General features: G+C 41.3%; 2 protein-coding genes across 10 annotated transcripts in view; one reads left to right on the forward strand and one right to left on the reverse strand.

The window, feature by feature from the left end:
• RMND1 (required for meiotic nuclear division 1 homolog) overlaps positions 1 to 8,287 on the reverse strand; it is a 33,058-nt gene extending 24,771 nt beyond the window's left edge. For 2 of the 8 annotated variants that reach the window (XM_075924450.1, XM_075924445.1), the window contains exons 1-3: positions 8,150 to 8,287; positions 5,964 to 6,033; positions 3,594 to 4,120 (exon numbers count right to left, since the gene is read on the reverse strand). In XM_075924450.1, coding sequence (XP_075780565.1) covers positions 3,594 to 4,103 — 510 coding nt within the window. In that variant the 5' untranslated portion in view covers positions 4,104 to 4,120; positions 5,964 to 6,033; positions 8,150 to 8,287. Of the gene's footprint in view, positions 1 to 3,593; positions 4,121 to 5,963; positions 6,034 to 7,079; positions 7,176 to 8,089 lie in introns of all 8 variants that reach the window. The other 6 variants (XM_075924446.1, XM_075924447.1, XM_075924448.1 and 3 more) reach the window with 6 other exon arrangements.
• Positions 1 to 22,211, forward strand: part of DCPH1 (damage control phosphatase 1) — a 51,934-nt gene extending 29,723 nt beyond the window's left edge. Inside the window, exons 1-5 of one of the 2 annotated variants that reach the window (XM_075924453.1) lie at positions 8,252 to 8,402; positions 14,385 to 14,490; positions 15,600 to 15,841; positions 17,758 to 17,923; positions 21,142 to 22,211. In XM_075924453.1, the coding sequence (XP_075780568.1) occupies positions 8,362 to 8,402; positions 14,385 to 14,490; positions 15,600 to 15,841; positions 17,758 to 17,923; positions 21,142 to 21,909 (1,323 nt within the window). In that variant the 5' untranslated portion in view covers positions 8,252 to 8,361 and the 3' untranslated portion in view covers positions 21,910 to 22,211. Of the gene's footprint in view, positions 1 to 8,251; positions 8,403 to 14,384; positions 14,491 to 15,599; positions 15,842 to 17,757; positions 17,924 to 21,141 lie in introns of those variants that run through there. The other variant, XM_006114969.4, reaches the window with a different exon arrangement.
• Positions 22,212 to 23,396: the final 1,185 nt, after the last annotated feature.

A 23,396-nucleotide genomic window follows, 5' to 3' on the forward strand; every position in this document is an offset into this window, starting at 1 on the left:
TGTTGGGGATGTACTACATTTCATGCTGCAAAGGATTAGTACAGTACGAATGCAAAAAGAGTGTGCTCTCTCTTGTTTCCAGTGCAGGATAGCAGACAACTGCCAGAAAATCTTTCAATTTTCAAAAAACATATGTTAAATACCTAAAATATCATACTGAAACAAACGGCAGGCACAATGTAATTATTTCGAGAGAGCATCCATGTAGTCTGGACACTCTCTTGCGCAAAAGCGCATCGCTTTTCCAATGCGCTTTTGTAGTGTGCACACGCTCTTGCACAAGAAGTATTTGTGGAAGATCTCTTCCTCAAAAAGCTTCTTGCAGAAGAAGCCTGCAGTGTAGATGTAGATTCAGGGTATTGCTATCTGTGCATGAGCGAATTTTCTCAGGGACCAGTCTGAGATAGTGGAATGAACTCCCATAAGGACTAAGGACCACTTCAAACCTCATCACTTTAACTAAGTGCAAGACACATTTCCTTGACGTTTTCCTTCTCTAACACATAGCAACATATATATTTTTATGTTTATAGGGCTAGAACAGCCACATTCTGGGGGGAGGGGCAGTGTCACTAAGGACTCTGAGGTATGGTTGCATTGACTCAGGTCTTCACACTTCAGCCTGAACACCAGAACCCAAAATGACAGCACAGGTTAGAAAAGTCTTTAGGATTAAAATACAACATGGATGCTCCAGCCAAAGCTTGACTTCACTAACACGGGTTACCTGACTTGAGTCCAACTAACCTTGGACTTATATTGTAGAGTATACATACCCAAAGTAGAAGACTGCACAGTACATTATATTATGTATGAATCACTTTAGTGCACTCACTAACAAATTATAACAACCTCTGCACATAGTATGGTGACTAAACTACATAATTTAAGGACAGAAGCATATCTGCAGAAAGAAAAAGAAAGAAGAGCTTACATGACTAAAATATATTAGTACCTCTTTTCAGCTTCATTCTACAGATGGCTTCTTCTGCAGTACCATCCTGAAGCTGAAATTTAATAGTGGGTTGGAGGAAAGGGCCAGTTACTGAATCAAACACCGCTTCTGACAGGGCGTGGGTTTTCCTGAGACTTCCTAACTGCTGTCCAGGCTTACTCTGCTTAGCTTTCAAGTGTACAAAATTCACCATCCAAAGGGTTATAGTCATAGGAACATTCTGTTCCAAGGTGTCTGACACCCACTTATTAGATTTACTTTATATATTTGATTCCTCCAAGAAACCTGGTCTTTGTTATTAAACATTAGAGTCAGTAGACCTGAGAACTATTTCAGTCGTTATGTATGACCTGGGAAATCATTCTGCCTCAGTTTTCCTACCTGTAACATGAGAAAATTATTTCCCTACCTCTCAAAGATGTGGAATATTCAACTATTAATGAAGTAAGTATTTTTTAAATCCTCAGAGGTTTATTATTTATTACTTCTTAAAAATATAGGGGGTTCTTACCATCACATCTGATAAATAACCCACAAAACCCCAAATTACATTCTCCTTGAACAATCAAATTGTATCTCAAAAGTTTGGATCCTGATGATGCAAGTTACTAAAACAAAATATTTACTGAAATGGAAGTTTTGATATCACAGAGTTATTTGTGCCATTTCTATTTTGATTTTCCCCAAGTCACTTGGTCTCTTCCTGTCAACAACCTTTGAAACTGGTTAATCATTTACATCCTGTAAAGCAAATATATAGTTCTGATTCACCAAGTTTCTATGAGAAACTTGCCCTTTTGATGGCAGCATTCATTCTGAAAAAGAAAAGATTGTGATATGTGCTCCTGCTCTGCAGAAGGAAATTATGATGGAAACTATCAAATGATATATTTGATCAATATATTCTTCATCTCAAACTCACTTGGGGATGCACTGGTCCCCAATAACTCATGTCAAGTTACAGCAGCTTCCTGCCTCAGGGAGCTTTTTGGTTGGGTTTCCAATGGCAAAATAAATAAATCTTGCACCATGATTTGTTTTTTAGCCATACCCTTTGTCAATAGTTTCCTACTTCATTAAAATGATCTTACACCATTAAAAAGGAAAATTGTCTAGAATAATTTCCTCTTGAAAGAAATGTGTGTCTAAATAAATACTGAAGCCTATTTCAATACGTGCTGAAGCCTGTTGAATGAAACCCATCTTTTCAATACTGTTGCTTTTTTGTGATTGCCTGGCATTAACTTCCACAAATAGTCTAGTAGCACCTTAAAGACTAATAAAACATGTAGATGGTATCATGAGCTTTCGTGGGCACAACCCACTTCTTCAGATGACCGGTCATCTGAAGAAGTGGGTTGTGCCCACGAAAGCTCATGATACCATCTACATGTTTTGTTAGTCTTTAAGGTGCTACTAGACTATTTGTTGAAGTTTTTCCTGTTACAGAGTTAACTCGGCAACCCCTCTGAAGTTTATTAACATCCATGTCCTTGACTTAGGCCATGTTCACAGAGTTTCAGACAGTCTAATATGCAAATAATGATCATCACTGAGTAAACTTTTAAGTATGGTCTAGTATTTGGTGAGAAATGGATAGTAAAGATGTGTAAGATTACAGATAGCTGTTATTAGATTAACCAAAAAAAACTCAATTAATTTTTTCCTACTGAATACCAAAAACATACACTGCTCTGGCAGAGCAAGTTTGCTATGATAATAGGTTCCTACGCGCACACAAGTTTTTCTTTTTAAATATTTCAGTCCTCCTGGTCTGTTGATAAAATTTTCACACTCTGCCATTATATGGGAATTATTTAACTAACAGATCTGCAGAGCTCTGTGACAAATACTACCATCATTCATAAATGTTAGACCAAGTCTTCCTTATTCAACTTATTCAAGTAGTTCTATTGATTTCAGAGGAATTTCACATGAATCAGGGAAGCAAGATTTGTCCTGGATCACATTTAGTGCAATGGTGTGCTTATTCCCAGATCTAGAAATTAGCTCTACAAAATGCATAGCTGTCTTTTCCACAACTCCCGGTGAAATGTATTTGCAACAACTATAAGCTAATTCAGGACTGATTATAGGAAAACATCGTAAGATTCCAATGAAATGAACATTTTTGCATAATTATTTCTCTATAGAGTGACATGATGTAACTATCCCTCTAAAAATAGCAAAATCTGACTCAATGGGGAACAAATGTTATATTTCTGTTGCCTATTTAAACAAACCTTGTAAGAATTGAGAGAAATGTTCAGATTAAATGATTCTGAAGATCAGAGTTTGTCTTTCAACACTTCAAATTAGAGTGTTGAGGGTAAAGTATTTAAGCTAAATCTGTTAGTCTTCATAGTTCGTTCATTTCTAATATCTTCTCACAATTTGTGCAGTTCAGTTGCTGAATCTGCCATATTTTAAATAACATCCTAAACACTTATTTCTAGTGAATTTCACTTTGTATTTATTCTATTAGCATAGTCGTACTGTTTGTGTTCACAATCATGTACTTAAATGTTTAATTCTCCCTCTTTTCACCAAAAGTGTTCACTCAGTTTTCTGAAAAGTATGTGTCACCTAAATGACAGTGTTCTTTTTACAGTCCACAAACACAAATTTTATACTTTACCTCTATTTCTGACACTAATGGCTGGTTAGCTCTGGATGGCTGTTTGGTCCTAGGAGCCTTCAGTGGTCTCTTAGTTGGCAGAATACTTTGCTTTGGCAATATTTTACTAGTTGATACAACTGAATAAGATCTTGTTGGTATTTTCGTAAGCTTTCTAACACCATTTGGTCCATCCTTGTAGTTCATAGTCCCTAAAGTACTAAAATGGTTCCTGAACGGAGGATAAAATTTTCCAATACGGTAATTCACATTTTTTGGTGTAGTAGATGCTTTTGCTTCTGACAGTTGCCAATACTTGAGTTGTACATGCAGATTTGTCAAGCAACTGGTAGCAGTCTGATGAGTGCACAAGTTCAAGACTGTGTTTGCTGCTAGAGTTCTGAATGATGCCCTAGCATCATTGCTTAGTTGTAACACCAAATGCCTAGGGTTATGAAGGCCTTGGAACTCAGATATTTTCATTAAAACACTGGAACATCTAGCCAGGGATTCCAGCAGTTTTACTGTCATCTCTTCACTCTGCACGGCTAAAGAAAAAAAAAATCAACTCTTGGAAATAAATCCTATTACATTCAGTTGTTCTGTTGTATTTAAAGAAAAGCACTTATCAATACTTCTCTTGTATTCTACATAATAAAATACTGATGGTTATAAATACTTTACCCTCATATTTGATATATTTCTTGAATGAGGTCAAAATGCATTTCTTGACCAGCATCCTCAAAAGATAGGGAAAGATAATGCGAAAGTAATTATGCTAGTTGGTAGCGAAGTAGATACGTTAAGTTAGATTCTTGCACCCTTATTAATGCTAAGTAGCACCTATGAGGAGTAGGTCCCATTAGCTTCAACTCAAGCATTAAGATGCTCAAAGTGACTAGAACATCAAACTCTATACAGAGCTTACAATTTCTCGCTCACATTTACATTAGTTCATGAACTCTTGCTAAGAAAAGGTCATCTATAAAACATATGTTTCAGTTCCAAATAGCTGAACACAGATCCAAGTGCTGTGTATATTAATCTCTGATACAGAATCCCAGAAGAAATTGATACCAATTAGGTCAAAAAGGCCTCGGTCCTGTAAGTAATTGCAAAAGGGTGCTTGACTTTCACCCCACTGATTTTGGCAAGAGTTTTTGAAATTGTCCAATAACTAGTACTAACCAAAATGAAGTTAATAACTGCAATAATTATGCCATAATGAGTGAGTTCCTGAAGATTTTGAACTAGGGATGTGAAAGGGTAACTGGTTACCTACTAAGCAACAAACTTACTGCGTAATGCTTATTGAGTAATGGTTAACTGGTGCCTTAGGAGCAGCCCATCGCCTGCTACAGGTGGGAGGCCTACTTCAGCCTTGGCAGCCAGCCCCAGTGCATGGGCTGGGAGCTGCAGTCCTACAGACTAGAGTGGTGAGATCCCTCTTAGTTAACTGGTTAAATGTTTGGTTAACCTAACATTTAATCAGTTAATTGATTACTCAGGATTTTACATCCCTATTTTGGGTTACATCATGTGTGCCAATACGAATAAGCTACTAAAGTTTCCCAAAGATGGTAGATATAACATGCTGGTAATACCTCAGAGTACATTCCATTTATAAACAGGTACACAATGCTAAATCTTTTTCCCACCTGCTTTTCCTTACTAAGAACATTTGCCTGATACAAATACAGGATTTGTTTTCAGTCAAATAAACTTAATAATACAAAGACAAACGCAGCAAATGTTATATTAAGAAAAAAGTCTTTTTGGAGAGCATTTTTTGAAAAATTTCTTGCATAAAGACACCTTCAGTGAGTCTTCAGGCTTCTTAGTATGAGAAAGTATGCTTTCCCTCATTGGAACATAATGCAGAATGAAATTAAAATGACACTTGCTCAGGGTTTGGAGTCTTTTTTCTGGGCATTGGGGAATGTGAAGTTTTTCAATAATGGGAGCATTTCCAATGAAATATGAACATTAGAATTATGGTATGCCTAACATGCACCCAATTTCCAGTCATCCACCATGTATTTGCAATTATATTTTAATTGCCATTTTCTTGTACATGAAGACTAACATACAAAAATATGTACTGTAACAGGACCTCAAATCTAGGTGTTAACATAATATAAATAATTAAACAAAACAGGTCTACAAAAAGTTAAATCCATCCTTAGTGGATTAAGTCCACTAACTTAACCCATCCCAAGCATGATGTTTTACTCAATAGTTTTAAACATAAAACTTGCTGTGAGACTGTTTAAGATTCACCAAAAAAGTCACAACTGAGGTCAAATTTAAAGCAGCAAATGAAATGTAATATACAATTGTGTCTTGATTCCTCCTTTAAGAAATAATGATAATCAGAGCTCACCAACTTACCTGACAACTAACAGAGACATATTTAGAGATTGTTTTCTGATGTCTTTAAGATTCCAGAACACTGCTGGCACTATAAAAGTAATAATAATACTACTTTTTATTATTATTATTAAGTCAATTGTCAGTTGGAAGTGAATCAGTAGACTACATATAGTACATAGGATTATCAAAATCTGTTATTTGTTTTAGTTTCTTCCACACAAGCCCTTTAAATACCATGCATTAACCATCAGCACTGCCATTCTGCATTTAGGCCTTATCTCCAGAAAGCATTTCAAGAAATTTTTCCAACATCTGTTTATGACCACTGCTGCCCCGTCAGTACTAGGAATGGGGGGGAACACTCATGTAAACTGGATGCAGACAACAGAGATTAGAATGCACTTGTGTTTGTGTGAAGCTGCACTGAAGCTACAGTGACCAACTGTGCAAGAATTTTTGGAAATCTTCAATGGGGAGACAGCTTGTACCCCTGTTCTGTAAAAATATACACGAGTTCACTTAGGGAGTTCATGCTCCCAAAGTGAAGCATGTTTGTAAGTATTTGCAGCCTTGCGGAATGAGAGCTTACCTATGCCTTGTGGCAGAACAAGAGAAGCTATGAACCAGTTATATGTTGTTGGAACATACTATAGGTGGGATATAATAGGGATCAAATCTATATGAACTGAATGAGAGAGAGGAATTTTTCGATCAGTTCTTAGACCATGTCATGACTACAAGGAAGATTAATGCTGCCACGATCGATCTTCTAGAGTTCAATATAGTGGGTTTAGCAGAGATCCACTAAATTGAACTCAGAGGGCGCCCCCACTACACTTGCTCCTTAAGAATTAGGGAAGCATTTGCTCCCGTCAACCTCCCACGATGGAAACCGCATGGAAACTCAAATTAAGATATGTCAACTCAGCTACATAATTAACATAGCTGGAGTTGCGAATCTTAATTCCCTCTGTAGTGTAGACCTGGCTTTAGGGGCCTTATGTAATGGCAGAGGAAGTAAGAGACGGTAGGTACCTCCTCCCCAAAAATCAGAGCTCTATTAAGACAGACTCAGCATATATTAGAAATATTAAAAAATTACCCAATAAGGAGACCAGTAAGCATGATACTTACCGGTATGCTTACCAGTTAACTGGCCCTTGCCAGTGAACTCTAGCAGCAACCAGGCCTAAAACAGAGATGCAAGTGACTTCTGCCTCCCTCTCCAGGCTAAGGATGTAATAGTGTAGTCAATTAACCGATTAGCCAATAAGCAAAAGCTTATGGGTTAATGCTATAGACTACAGCATTTCCCTCCCCTCACCTTTGCCAGTACATTTTCTGCAGGCTGGCCAGCAACCTGGTTCAATTCTGGCTACCGCTAGGTCCAGAACCTACCCCTACTGTGGCTCTGCATTTTTAAAGTGTATTAGGAGCCAGGTGGGCAAGCAGCCTGGCTCAGTTCCAGCTTGTACTGGGTCCAGGAGCTCAGACCCCATACTGCTGCCTCTTTATCAGAGGCCACAGCACTGGACGACAGGTAGCTGATCCAGAAAGCGAGCTGGTTTTTAAACTGGCTCCCCTAGTGGACCAGTTCTTGCCTGGCACCCTGCACTGCTGCCTCTGATACAGTGGCTGCCCCATAAGACTATAGAACAGTCAACTAACTGATAAAAATTCATGAGGTTATGTAACCCACACACCTAGTGTGGCTGGCTCACTGTCCCATGCAGCTACCTAGAGCACAGCAACAGATAAGACCAAGAGACCTCTACAGGATGGGCTAAGAGCTCAGGGGCTTTTAGCTCAGGGGATAGAGACTCCTATACTAAGCTTCAGCAGGCCCAGGTTCAAATCCACCTGTTGGCAGTAACAGTTACTCGACTATTCAATTAACTGATATTTAGCATCCCTGCTCCAGGTCTGAACCCCCCCCCATGGGGCGAGCACGAGATGCCCTCTGTCGGCACCCAGCAGCAGAGCAGTCGGGAACTGGGGAGGGGTCAGCGCTGCCTTCAGGGCCCCGCTCATCCGCCTGGCCCGCCGCGCTTAGAGCCCAGGTCAGCGGGAGCCGATTCGCCGCCGTAGCCTGTGCCCGGGGGGGGGGGGGGGGGAATCGCGCCTTGCCCCCCCCCCCGACACACCGGGAAGGGCCTGACAGCGCCGCGCGGTTCCGTTCCCAAGGGGCGGGGGTCGCGCCCTACCAGGGACCTGAGCCCAACTTCGGTGGGGGCGGGGCTCCTCTCGCTGGCGCGCGGGGAACTGCAGCACGCGCCCGCCCGTCCCGGCTGCCGACCTTCGCTCCCCGCCCCCTGCGGCCCGGCCCCGCCCCGCCCGCGGGTTCCTCCTTCCTGCGGCGCTAATGCTGTGACGCCATTTCCGGAGCGGCGCCGCGCCACTACTCTGCGGCGGGAAGATGGCGGCCCTGCCGGCTTCGTTGGCGGGCAGCTCCAAGGGGTGTGTAACCGGCGCCGGGCCGAGGGGAGGGTGGGGGCAGGTGACATCACAGGCCCCCCCCACCCTCCGGCCGTGCCCGAGAGCGCCTGGCGGGGGGGAATGGGCGGAAGGCCGAGCCCCGCCGGGTGGTGACGCTCCGCCTGTCGCGGCAGCGGTCGGTGCCACGCGCCGAGCTGTTGTGGGGCGCGGGGGGGGGGGGGCAGCCGTTGGGTCCGGGCGCGAGGGGGGGGGCAGCCGTTGGGTCCGGGCGCGAGGGGGGGGGCAGCCGTTGGGTCCGGGCGCGAGGGGGGGGGGGGGCAGCCGTTGGGTCCGAGCGCGGTTCCGTGGCAGCCTGAGCTTCGTCTCCGTAGGCGGGGACCCAGCGCGGGCAGCGGTCACTCTCCGTCCGCGTCGCCCGCAGTGCGGTGCCCTGGCCCAGCTGTCACGGGCCCTTGTTGGCCCAGCTCCGCCGGGGAAATTCGCCGTAGCCGCTGGGCTGCCTCTTACACCAGCTCTGCGAGCAGCCTTGTCATGGCGCTGGAGGTGAAACTTCTCTGGAGAAACCCAGCCCGAGCTCTCGCTCCTCAGCCGGTGCAGTTGTGCTGGGGACTCCAGCGCCGGCCTATCTGCCTCTATTCAGTGCCCATGGAGGTGCCCCTCCAGCTGGTTGGTTAGGACTAGGATTATGATGGGCTTCAGTTCTCAGCTTTGCAGGCATATGTGAGAATTATATTTTTTGTGATGGGTGACTATTCTTGTAAGATGTTGCACTTCAGCAGATCCCACTCACCATTGTCAGCCTGCCATCTCTGCATTGTTACAAGTAAATGGAGGTGTCTGTTAGTGCCAAAAATTGACTTGAAATACCATTTAAATATTTTTCTCTAAAGTTAAATGGCATATTGAGGTGAAATTTCACATGGGTTTAATTGTTATGTCCTTTAAGTAGCTTTTGTTTTGTTTTTAAATAAGTAGTCTCTGAAATGGGATATTTTTGGCTGCTTTACTTTTTTTTGGTTTTGGTTATTGACCAATATCTCTTTCAAAACTTCGTCTGGCTACAAAAAAATTGATAGAGAGATGTATATTTTGAGTAGATGTGGAGTAATGAGTGGATTTAGAAACAATGATTGGATTCAGTATTATTAGTTATTAATTATTAAGGGTATATACATTGCGTATGCTGGTCTTGTGGTTCAATGGAATCTGGAACATACGAAATCTTCCCCATCAGGAGCTACACTTTTGTCAGATTTTATTCTATAGAAGCAGAGAAGGGCTTATACAGAACAAAAACAGACTATGCATGACAACCTTAATTTTGTCCTTTCACGACAGAAAGATGGACTGTTCCCCTATAGCAATTCTTCTGCATCTAACCCTTTACAATGTACTTGACTTCAGTAACTAATAATATTGGGGGAAGAGGTGGAGGAAGAGAAAGCTGACAAAAGGGTATGTGAAGAAACCAAAAGGAGGGTAGAGCCATGGTTACAGTTGTGGTCTGTGGCGTTTGATATTTGTGGTGAAGATGAACTGAGTGGAGGAACAGAAATTCTGTATTTTAAGTACTCTAGTTTTTCCTTGAGATTGTGAGTTGAGTCAGTATGTTGTGCAGTTAGCAATCCTAATTGTTTCACAGGGAATTTGTTGTGTATTATAGTAACTGTATATACAGGTTTATATAGCACGTGCTATCGTGTGTGTGTATACACATATATTGAAGAGCTTGACAGTATTATAGTATCATTTGAAAAAGTGATTGGAAGTGATGCCTGTCAATGGGGTAAGATATCTGCCTCCTTGGCAAAGCTTCTTTAGCTGAGTTGGAAAAACACTTAATGAGAAGAGAGCCAGAGCTGTGAGAAGATGAAGAATTATTTTGTAGTGACTGTCAAGTTTTTGAAACTTATTTTTTTTCCTCATTGGTACATCACCACCAAAAATACTCCTTTGAAATGTTTTCAGAAAAACAGAATTGTGACAGGGAGTGCCTGAGTGTCAGTTACTCTACAATGGAGTGTGTGGGGATGGGGGGGGACGGGACTATGGCATGTGGGTCACATGCAGCCTGGCAGACTTTATCTGGCCCTCGATTTCCTTCCAGGGAGTGGGACCAGGGGCTTGCCCTCTTCTACAGTTTTGGCGCTCTCTAACACTAGACTCGCAATTCCATCATCTCTGGCACTCGAGAGCCACATTGTGCAGGTGTGACTTCAGTTTCCTAGATCAGAACCCTGTATCTATATGGCAGGGTCTCTCTGCCCCATGGCAGTGAATATAATCCACTCCTGGTCTCCTACGGTCCCACCCTGGAGAGCCTTGAAATCACCTAGGGGCCGCACTCGGCTCAGCTAGTTTGCCTCCCCCCTACACCCCCCCCCCCGGCAGCACCTTGGTCTCATTGATGGTAGGGCCCATAGGAATCCCTTGTACTGTCCCTGTAGAGCCCATAACACCCTTGTGCCATACCCCATGAGTTCCCCCTTACACTACTTTGGGAACATCCTTTACTACATACAAACTTCTAATGAACACAGTAGAGTGCAGGCAGCTCAAAGTACAATATTAAGAACACCATTTGTGTGAGACATAAAATTACTCCTGCCTCTGCTTCTTTTTCTGGAATAGAGTGCCATGACTTAAAATTTTTAGGGGCACTGACGTCCAACAAATTCAGACTAGAGAGAGGGACCTGTTTTTTTTTTTCCAGGGTGTGCAATTTTGTAAAATCAAAGTTTGAAATAAGGATAGCAATTAGGATTTTCTTTTCCCTTTCTAAAATAAGGGCTGGAAAAAAAGATGTCAATAGTGAGTGTCAGGTTTTCAAGGACGAATGGAATGCAAAATATTTTTTCACAAACATAAACTTTAAGGCTGTATGCCTGATTTGTCAGGTGAGTATTGTGGCATTCAAAGAACAGTTTGAATTGCCATCTTTCAACAAAACATCCTAATTATGGCAGCAATTTAAGAACTGGGGAAAAGTCAATTTTCTCAGCTTTTCTTGGCATGAGCAATATTTATGTGCAACAAGCTTATCTTATCTCATAGAGCTGAAAGGGACCTTGAGAGGTCATTGAGTCTAGCCCCCTGCTTTCATGGCAGGACTTAAGTACCATCCCTGATGGATTTGCCCTAGATTCCTAAATGGCCCCCTCAAGGATTGAGCTTACAAACCTGGGTTTAGCAGGCCAATGCTCAAACTACTGAGCTATCCCTCCCCCCTGGAAGTTCAGGAAGCCACTACAAAGGCAAATTATATTTTAGTGTTTAAAATTTCTGAATAAAATAAGCCTTTTGCTGAAGGAGAGTTTTTTGAAAGAATGTATGATTGATAATGCTGACATGCTGTGCTCGAAATAGCAAAAACAAATTTGAGAATATTAGTTGATGATGAAGAACTGTTACCATGTAGAAGTTATTGATGAACATTTGGCTTCTGAGTTCAACAAGACGGTACAGGACTTTGTTTTCATTAGCTGTTGATGACAGCATTGACATTAAGGACACCACACAACTGTTGACTTTCAGAGGAACTGATGACACATTTGGAATGTAGACATAGAGGAATTTTTATCAATGAAAGACATAACTAAGGACCGGATTTATATGAGGGGGCATGTGGCTGTCTTGAACATCTGAAACTTCCCTGAAGTAAACTGGTCTATCGTATTAAATTGGGGAAAACGTAGGACTTTTAAAAAGAATTCATGACTAAATAAATGAAGATGATTCTGATATAAGTTATTTGTATTATATCAGGAGGCACTCTGCAAAAGTGTCTTGGACATTGATCATATTGTTTCCACAGTAGTGAATATAGTGAACTGCTGAAAAGTGAGGGGATTTAGTAATTCATTTCCCTTCTTGACAATACTGACACCGAATGCCAAGATTTACTTTATTATACAGATGTCCCCTGGCTTAGCCTAGGAAAGGTATTGCAGCAAGTGAGGGAGATGAAATCTGCAGTTTTCTAGGCGAAAAAAATGATTTCCCTCAAACCTTCCTTTTGATGTGGATATCTTGTCACATTAAAATGTGAAGCTGCAAGGAAAAGAATGTTTGTGCACAAATTGTATTCTAGTGTGACAGCTTTCAAAGCCAAGTTAGTGCTGTTTTCAAAACAAATTAAGAACAGAGCATTCGCTTAGGCCATATCTTCAGTGGGAAGGTTTGGTGATGAAAGTTCTGTTGACATGCAAAAGTCACTAAGAGTGAAAACTGGTCAAACCAGTTTTTCTGCCTCCCATTGTCGACATTTCATGGCCACATTGGTAGCATCTTGTTGACAGATAGAGCAAAGCAATGTGGGGGTTAGCATCCCACAGTGCAGTGTTGTGGGACAGCAGAGTTGATCCTTGTGCTTCCAGGATTCCCTCATAGCTGTGTGAATTCTCTCTGCTGAGGAATGTCCAAACAGCACAGCAGTCTTTTCAGCCATCCCTTGCAGCAGCAGTCTGATTCTCCCTGTGTTCCCAGCAAGGCAGAACAGAAGCATTCCAATGATTTGTTCTTTGTTCCCCAAACAGAGCAGCTCACATAGCTCTCAGATATTTCCTGGAGGTTTGAAAGGGGAAGGGTGAATGCCTGCAGGACAGCAGAGATCACAAAACCCTGAGCATAGCCATCATGGCAGGCATTGTGTGATGTTGGCGAAAGTCAGTTTTCTCAGCTAAACAAATAGTAGAGTTCACACTGTCTGTCGATAATAAAGAGAGAGGAAAAGATAAGTCTCTCACAGGGTTGGAAGTTTTTTGTTTTTCCTGACAAAAGTCACATTGCAGTATGAATGCTCTCGCTGTTTTGTTGCCAAAAGGCAGGTTTTGGTGACAAAATGTGCCAGTGTAGTCAAGGCCTTATATTCCAACACTGAAACTTTTTTGTATGATGGCACAGAAAATCCTTGTTTTGTTAAGCTCCACATATATGTGCAAATAAACATTTCCCCTGCTGAATTGCAACAAATTTCTCTACATATTCCAGTTAACTGACCAGCATCTTAGTTTGGTATTCTGGATTTCCACAAGGAGCATGGCAGCGGACTGTGATGCCATTGTAAAGAAAGGTGACAAGAAGCATTGTTTTAATTAATCCAAGAAGGTGTGTGGAAAGGGTTAAGTTATGATATATTTATAATAATAAAGGTTTTATGTTTATTTCCACTAAAATGCTTCTTTATTAAATAGTTTATTTGACTATCCCTGCATTGTTAATTTAGTGAGCAGTCATGGTCTGCCATAAAATTCCCATACCCAGATGTAGTCCTCAGGCTAAAAAGTTGCCCGCCCCTACTCTGCAGTCTGTTGGCTGGGACACTGGTCTGGAATTAGGGAGACCCAGGTTCAGATCCCTATTCTTCCTGATTTAGAGCCAAGATTTTTCATCCCTTCATTATCTGAATTCAGTCAGAGCATCTCAATTAGTAGCTCCCTTCATGAAATGTTTGTTTTGACAAAACAACATAGTTTGATTACTTGAAATTGTTCCAGCCGATTTTAGTGAGCATGTAATTTTGTTTGACTTCTCTCTCTCTCTCTCTCTCTCTCTCTCTCTCAGAGAGTGTTGTAACATAACATAAATGGTAGAATCTGAGGTTACTTGCTTTTATTAGCCTGGTCACTAGATAAGTGTCTCTTTCTTCTAATGAGCCATTTAGACACATGAGCCTACCTTCTTTGAGTTCAACCTTTGACAGCTGTGCATTCTCAGTGAAAGGGCATTTAATACTGGAATTCACTTACTTTTCACTGGTCTGCCAGGGCAGAGTATTTCTTTAGTCCATTAGGATATGGTGAAATGAAAAACTAATTTATCATATTTGCTGACTCCTAATAATTTCAAAAGCAGCTAACAAAACCAAAAATACTGCATTTACATATGCTATTCTTAAATGAGATAGATCATACTTAAAATAATGAATAAAAGGGAAAAGGTATTATATTTGTTAGTGTTTAATATAAGTAATTAATGTATCAATTTGATTTTTTTTCTTGTTAGATCTTTTGCATATTTTACAATTAAAGACAGGCTGCCTCAAATCCTAACTAGGGTTATTGATACTTTGCACCGACATAAAAATGAATTCTTTGAAGAACACGGAGAGGTAAGAGTATTGCTGTTTCATACCATTTTTCTCATAACAAAACTTCATTGAGATCTCTCTCTCTCTCTCTTTTTTTTTAAATTTTATTCCTGTTTTCCTCATGTTGTTTTCCCTCATCATTTTTCTCATGTAGCCTTTCTTTTCAATGCCTGAGTTGTCTTTTGCCTTTTCTTTCTCGGTTATATCTTATATGCTATGTCTTAGTTTTATTTTTTTTTGTCTTTGTCTTTCTGGCTCCTGAAACTTCCTCAGTTTTATCTGATCTTTGGCTAAATGTGGTGTATGCCTCTTGGTCCTTGTGGGGATGGCAAGGTTTCAGATTGCGAGTCTATGAGAACAGCAGACTTTCATGTCAGCAGAGACCACCATGATCATCTTAGGCTGACCTGCACATTGCAGACTATAGAACCTCATATACACACTACTGTAATAGACCCTTAACTGTTCTTCCTGGTGACCCAGGCATTTTATTGAACAGAATGAAGTACAGTATGAGCAAAAGGATTTTATCTCAACATAGAATCAAATACACACCATGGCATATGAAGGTTCTTCCAGCTTGGAGGGTATGAAATTACAGAATGTCAGATGTAGAACAAAAGTGTCACTGAGCATGACTTAAACTTTTATCTTTCTTCAAGTGCAAGATCCTGAGAGTTTAATACTTATTTGGTTATTAAGATTTAAGTTTCAAAATTTTATTTCCCTTTGCAGTAAAATTTCCCTTTTATTTTCCCTTTGCAGTAAAATTTTATTTCCCTTTGCATATCACAAAGTATGTTATGTTTGGACTAGGGGCACTTCTTTTTAGGGCTGTCAAGCATTGAAAAAAATTAATCACAATTAATTTCACCTTTAAAGAATAATAAATACCATTTATTCTCCTTTAATAATAGAATGCTACTTTTTATTTTGTGTTGTAATTGAAATCAATATATTTGAAAATGTAGAAAAAAATCCCAACATATTTAATACATTTAACTTGGTATTTTATTTAACAGTTTAATTAAAACGGCAAATAATTTCTTTAATCGTGATTAATTTTTCGGAGTTAATCATGCAAGTTGTACTGGGATTGACAGCTGTACTTGTTTTCCATTTTATTTCAGAAAGGCATTGAGGCAGAGAAGAACACTATATCCCTCCTCTCTAAGTTACGGAATGAGCTGCAAACGGACAAACCACTGGTTCCTTTGGATGATAATCTCCCTGATGTTCCACTGTGGAATCAATACTTAGAATATCAACAAAATTTATTAGCTGGGAATGAAAAGCCAAGCTGGTTTCAATCCCCTTGGTTATATGTGGAATGCTATATGTATCGCCGGATTCATGAAGCACTACTTCAGAAGTAAGTATACATGCTAACATGAGCTGTTACCTGTGTATAGATCTGCTGATTTTGTGCATCTGAGAGGTGAAAGATGGGGAGAATATAAAATGGAGCATGCTTAAACTAAATCAGAATTCTGTTTTAAACATTCACCATCTTTCCTTTTCCTCTCTTCTACCTCTTCCAATTCCTTCACATTCTTTGATTATTTTTGTGCTGAAGGCCTTGAAGTACATTGTCAGTCACTTTTCTGCCTCGGTTCTTGTGATTCGCTTTGCTGAGACATCTGAATCTGAATTTTCAGTTTCTTGCAATGTAATTTAGGTTGAGATTGGAAAGTTATTGATGCTTCCTAAAGGATTTAGTTTAAATTGCAGATCTGTCATACAAATATAGAACAGGAGCCTTTTTTCAATGTTCTCCACCACTGTAAGTTTTAGCAACAGTTTCTCCAGTTAAGGTTCTAATGGGGCTTTGCTTCCTTTGGAACAAAGCTTAATTCATACTCTGATTTCCTTCCCTTTTATTAAATAATATGCAAGGTTGAGCTAACATTTTTTTGTGTTGCCGCTAAAAAGTTAAACTGGCTGACTTTTTTTCATTTAAAAACAAAGGGCCCAATCCAGATGTCACTTGAAGTTAATGACAAAATTCCCATTAATTTCAACAGTAGTAGCAGGCCCTAAAAGATGAAAACATGATGGTAGTAGGGTTAATGGTAATTGCACACATTAATACATGTCTTACCTCTGGTATTTTGGATAAAATTTTCAAAAGAGTCTAATTTGGGCTCCTATGTTCCTCAGACTTTCAGTGAGACTTAAGCACTTCTGAAAATTATACCCTTTTTGTGTGTTTAAAAAAAAGCCACAGAATTGAGAATGTAGTTTAAAAAAAAAAAGCTTTCCCCCCATGCAAGAAACAAATAATGAAAGATCACAGTGTTAAAGAGCTTTAAAAATTTTCATTTGTTCTGTGTCCTACAAAGATCTTTCAAGTGGGTAAATTGTTCTTAGTTTCCAAAAAATGGGAGAAAAGGGCCATTTTCCTTAATCAGAAAATGTCAATTTCCATGTCAGTTGCACTTTTGGGAATCTATTCATTGTATTTTGTGTTATTTGGAATTGTATTCTCTAAATCTCTCTACAGACCAAAAGTGAAGAATTCTTTTGTAATCTCTTAGGGAAAGTCAATAGTATGATGGACTTAAATTTTGTTCAGCAGTTCAAAATCCTGGAGGATCTTTGATTAAAATAAGTTCAGGGTTTTTTTTGCATGGTATACTTAGTCATTTGTCAAAAAAATTGTATTTATCATTCGAGTTATAAATTTGAGGTGTGTGTTTTTTTTTTAATAAAGTTTAACAGAATTAGCATGCTAATTTTTGAAATGGTTCAGATGACAATTTCCACAAAAACAACCCGTTACCTTCATAATACATTTACCTTCATAATACGTTTAGGTATGTCCATGTGAAAAGTTGACACACAACCATAAATACAAATACACGGGGAAAAAAAACCTGGGCCAGTTATTCACCCTTAGTGGGCTTGGATGTTTTATCTCCAGTACTTCATAAATTTGTGTTTTGTAGATTGAAAACTCTTTGAGGCATCCTGAATGTATATACAGTATCCCACATAATGATGGGGAGAAGGGGCATATCATGACTGACACATTTGGACACAAGCATTATATATAGTCTGTTGATAAACATCTGTATATGTTGACTAAAATGGATGAGACAGAATATCAGACAAAAGTAAGTGTTACTGGAGCCATGTAAGAGTCTAGCATGCCATGTTACTGTGGAAGGTCAGAGTAGGACCCTGAGTTTAACATTCATTTATGAAACCAAGTCGTGTTTAACTCTTTTGCTGCTGCTATGAGAGTAAATGAGAAGGCTATTAATATTCTGTTTCTTTCTATTTTAGTCCTCCTATTGATGACTACGATGTATTTAAAGAAATAAAGTTTCACAGCTTCTTTGAATCCCAACAAGCTATTATTGCCTTATGCACTTACTTACAGGAACTTCGTAAAAACATTGAGGATCTAGATGAAAAACAACTTCAGAGAGAGTTTTTTAAGCTGCTGCAGGTAAACTTGGCAGTTCTTATTCACAGTTACAACATTTGAGTTCTGCAAAACTTAAACTTTCACTACATTCTAGCCCTTATGTTTTCAAATACCCTATCACATATTGACTAATGCAGTTTATTGCTGAGTCTGCAAACGTATATGTCTCTGCTACTAGCTAAAGATCTGAGCAGCCCTAAAGTGAAATTAATATGAGTCTGGTTAGATTTGTGATCTTATTCAAAAATCCTATGAGTAGCCATGTAGCTGACAAAAATCATATTGATTCCATGCTGCTGATGGTCTATTATACGTTCCAAACCCTGCTTCTTTTTCATGTACATCCAGTGTTGCTTAGGAATATTAGAAAGCAATTTATTTTAATAATTGTGTAACCACTAAAATTTAGTGGTTACATGGTTACTAGATGCTCCCTGGGGACAGGGCCTGCAGCCACTGTGCTCCCAGCTTCACTCCCAGGGTGCTCCCTGCCACCTCACACTGCTTCCTCCCTATCAAAGGCAACAGCATGGGGCAGCAAGCAGGCTCCCGTCATGGACCGGCTCCTGCCTGCCATCCCGTGTAACTGCCTATGTATCAATAGCAGCAGTGGTGGGTGGCAGTTGGGTTGGCACTGAGCCAGCTTTCCAGTCCGAGTTTTAAGTGCAGAGCGCAGAGAGGGAGACTGGTTGTTGCGGTTAACTGGGACCATTACTCAATAAGCAATCACTTATCGGTTAAATGGTTAGTTGACTAGTTGTTTACATCCCTAGTATTGCCATTCCCAGGTATTCAAAGGTCATGAATTAGGCTCCAAAAACCTGATTTAAAAATATTGTTAGTGTGTTCAGTTTACAATTTCAAACCTGATAGAAACTTATTTATTTATCTGAAAATTGAACTTTTCGCAACTTTGTTGCCCTAGGATCTAAGGCCTTAGGAAAACATCAAATACCATGAGAGTTAATAAAATTAAAATTTGGCAATGCAGCCTACCTAGCTGTTTCAGAAAAGCATATTTGCATATTTTTGCAATATAAACCAACTTTATCAAATGCTAGGTAATCAAAACTCATTCATTCTCCTATTAGTCCTATGTTTACTCTGCCAAGGCTTTTTGGAGTTCTGTCTATATTGTACATTTCTTTAGCTCTGTCAGTGTGTTTACCAAATCTAATCTGTTGTGATTAGATAAAGATGGGACAGAGGCTTGTATTTCCTCCTTCCAGTTTATTTTTGGTGTTCTTTGGAATTGGATAATGTTGTTTTGGTTTCTCTCCCAGAAATCTTTCTAAACTCTTTGTGTAAAACAATAGCAGACTTACCTGGTGGGGCTGGCAGCGTGAGGGGTGCAGAACTCAGGATAGAGATCTTGGGAATGTGGGTGAATGGTGCAGGAGGTTGGGGGGGGGGGGGGTTGTGTATGAGAGAGTGAGGGTGGGGAGTGATGAGAGGCTCAGGGTGGGAGGGTCCATACAGCATGGGTCTTTTCTCCCTCCCCTAAGGTGGCCACCAGGTGTCTTTTTTTCCTCTCTCTTCCTCCTTCCCCCCAGCATAGCCCTCCTCTTGTCCCCCAGCCACCTGGGGCCTTTTTTCTCCCCCCAACCTGGCAGTGTTGTCAAATGTCAAGGGCTGGGGGGTGGGGTAAGTGTTTAGGGCATGGGGGGCTATTTACTTGGTGTGCTGACAGGCAATATGTCAGAGCCCCAGCTCTGCTGGCCACTCCCTTGGTGGTACAGCTGCCCCCACTAGACACTCTGCAGGATAGCTTTCCCCTGCAGGCTTGCTGTCCCCAGTAGTGGTTCTCGTATTGCTACTCCCCCAGACAGCAGTCCCTCCCTTTTCATTTTATGGAAAACAGTCCTTTTCCCAAGGTTTCCTGTTCTGGCACAGCCAAACTCTGACCTTGCTTTAGGAGAAGAGGAAGCTGTATACAGGCAGTCCCTGAGTTACGCGGATCTGACTTACGTCGGATCCGCAGTTATGAACGGGGATTTCTCGCCCCGGAGAACTGGAGCAGCGGGACGCCTGGTCCTGCCGCCCGCCTTCTCCGGGGCGAGAAAAGCTGCACCCCGTCTCCCTGGTCTGCTGGCGGAGCCAGCAGACCAGGGAGACGGGAGCAAAGTGGCGGAGCACCAGAGGCCGGACCCGCGGCCGCTTCCAGATCAGCTGGAAGCGCTGCGGGTCCGGCCGGGTGCTCTGCCGCTCTGTTCAGCGTCTCCCTGGTCTGCAGACCAGGGAGACGCTGAGCAGAGCGGCGGAGGACCTGGGCCGGACCGCGGCGCTGATCTGGAAGCGCCACGGTTCGGCCCGGGTCCTCAGCCGCTTTGCTCCATGTCTCCCATGTCTTCTGGGGGGGGGGGAGGACACGCAGCTAGTGCCCCCCAGCAGATCAGGGAGACGTGGAGCAAAGCCGGGGGCCTGTGGTAGAGCAGGTGGGGCACTGCCGGTTGGTCCCACAGCACCACTCCTTGGCGCTACTGGACCAACCCGGCAGCACCCCAGCTGCTCTGCCCCAGGCGTCCTGATTCAGCTGCTGATCAGTTTCAGCAGTGGCTGAATCAGGATGCCTGGGGCAGAGCAGCTGGGGTGCTGCTGGGTTGGTCCAGTAGCGCCGAGGAGCGGCCGCGCTACTGGACCAAGCCAGCAGCACCCGAGCTGCTCTGCCCCAGGCGTCCCAAAGTCAGCCGCTGCTGAAACTGACCAGTGGCTGACTACAGGAAGCCGGAGGCAGAGTTGCTCTGCCCTGGGCTTCCTGGAATCAGCTGCTGATAAGTTTCAGCAGCAGCTGACTTGGGGACGCCTGGGGTTCTTATGTTGAATCTGTATGTAAGTGGAACTGGTGTCCAGATTCAGCCGCTGTTGAAACTGATCAGTTCCAACTTACGTACAGATTCAACTTAAGAACAAACCTACAGTCCCTATCTTGTACGTAACCCAGGGACTGCCTGTGCTAAATTTGGTGGCAGTAACTCTTACTGTTTAGGAGGAGTTCTTGAACAAACGGACTTGCAGATAGACAGACAGACAAGACACACTCTAAAATACATATACATATACACAGGACTCGACAAATTAGGCAAGCTTTTAGCCTGGCGGGGCCGTGCAGCATATACATAGAGAGAGAGAGCTAGAGCTTTAGAGTTGGAGTATGTATGTGGAGTCAGGCCCTTTTATCTCTAGAACAAAAGACTACAGAATAATGAGATTTATCAAAGTGGACTTTTTTTTCTCTTTAGGTTTCATTGTGGGGGAATAAATGCGACCTCTCTATTTCTGCTAGTGAAGACAACTCTCAGAAAGTCAATTCTCTAGAATTGCTGGATGACTTGAAACATTTTATCTTAGTGGATGATATGGAAAGCATTTGGTCACTGCTTATAAACATCAAGAAAAGAAGATCTCCAAAAGAAGTTACTAGAATTGACATAGTCCTGGATAATGCTGGATTTGAACTTATTACTGATCTGGTACTGGCTGACTTTCTGTTATCATCAAAGTTAGTTACTGAAATCCATTTTCATGGGAAGTGTATTCCTTGGTATGTTTCGGATACTACAAAGCATGATTTTAACTGGACTATTAAACAGCTGCAGTCAGCTAATAATAGATGGATGTCTAAGTGTGGGATCACTTGGGAGGGCAGTATTAGAAAAGGAGTCATGGTTTACCATGATCACATATTCTGGACTCTGCCACACGAATTTTGTAGTATGGCTCAGGTTGCTACTGACTTATACACTGAGCTGCAGAAATCGAATTTAATTATTTTTAAAGGTGATCTGAACTATAGGAAATTAACTGGTGATAGAAAATGGGAGTTTACTGTTCCATTCCACCAAGCCTTGAATAAATTTCATCCTGCACCTCTTTGTAGCTTGAGAACACTAAAATCTGATGTTCAGGTTGGTTTGAAACTTGGACAAGGTGAGCAGCTTGTGACTTCTGAGCCTGACTGGATGATAACTGGGAAATATGGAGTAGTTCAATTTGATATGTCTTTGTGATTCAACTGTGAGCTTGATAGGCTACCTAAGGATAGATTTAATTTGCACTGAAGCTGTGCTTTTTGCTGTTCAGTTTTGGGCTTTTCATTTACCTGTTTACTACTTCTGGCAAGTGGCTTGTTACTGCTGATTTACAGAAGATAAAGTTGTTTTGCAACTGTTTACAAACTTTACTTTTACACCAAGTTATGAAACTGTAGATAGTTTATCATCCAGAATGTCAACAGATATTGCAAATGAACATGGTTTCAGTTGTCCTAAGAATACTTTATTTTTCAATAAGTAAAGAGAATTAATTTTCAGTGTGGGTTACAATTTACTTAAGAACTGATTCCACCTTGGCATGTATTTACTGTTCCAATACTGTTTAGCATTTTCAAGTGGCATATGTTGCATGATCGTTTTTTTTTTTTTTTTTTTTTTTTTTTGAATGCATGAATCTAACTTCTGGGTTTTCTGTATCACTGCAGTAGAGGTCTTATTTTAAACTTGTTTAATTTGTCTCTTACAAAAAGTATTTTATATAAATTGACAAAGTTTTTCTTCTCTTTGGTTAACATGCACAAATTTAATAGCTTTCAAAATGGCAAAAACTAAGTGGGTATAGTCAACAGTGGGTTGAAGAATGATCATTTAGAGTGAGACCATGATCCTGTAAAGAAAACTCAGATGCCCAGCTGGGGCAGAGAAGTAAGACACAGGTAAGTAGTGCCAGCTGTCTGTCATGAGGAAATTACCCCATTTAACAAGGCCAGAATCTGAAATGGGAATAAAAGTCTATCTTTTAAAATATTTATTTATAACTGTGACAGGCCAGAGATGTGGGGTTTTTGTCCACTTAAGAACACATACTCTCACTTTCACAACTAAACTGTGTCTTTGCTGCTGATACCTGTGTGACTGCAATACACAGCTGTTATTTTTGCACTAGTGCAATGAGAGTTAGCACTAGTATGAGTAACTGAGCAGTGAAACCACACTCCTGCCTCATTTTAGATGAATATAATTGAGGAAGCAGATCTCATGGTAAACTCATTTAGGATTTAGCCTTAATCCTTGTAGTAGACATGGCACAAATAGCAATACGTACAGTTAAAATTTCCTTTAGTGATATACAGGTAGTCCCCGGGTTACGTACAAGATAGGGACTGTAGGTTTGTTCTTAAGTTGAATCTGTATGTAAGTCGGAACTGGCGTCCAGATTCAGCCGCTGCTGAAACTGATCAGAGGCTGATTCCAGGAAGCCCGGGGCAGGGGCTTCCTGTAGTCAGCCACTGGTCAGTTTCAGCAGCGGCTGACTTGGGGACGCCTTGGGCAGAGCAGCTGGGGTGCTGCTGAGTTGGTCCAGTAGCGCCGCCGCTCCTCGGTGCTACTGGACCAACCCAGAAGCACCCAAGCTGCTCTGCCCCAGGTGTCCTGATTCAGCCGCTGCTGAAACTGACCAGCAGTGGCTGAATCAGGACGCCTGGGGCAGAGCAGCTGGGGTG

This window comes from Pelodiscus sinensis, chromosome 3, assembly GCF_049634645.1.
Source record: "Pelodiscus sinensis isolate JC-2024 chromosome 3, ASM4963464v1, whole genome shotgun sequence".
Lineage (NCBI taxonomy): Eukaryota > Metazoa > Chordata > Testudines > Trionychidae > Pelodiscus > Pelodiscus sinensis.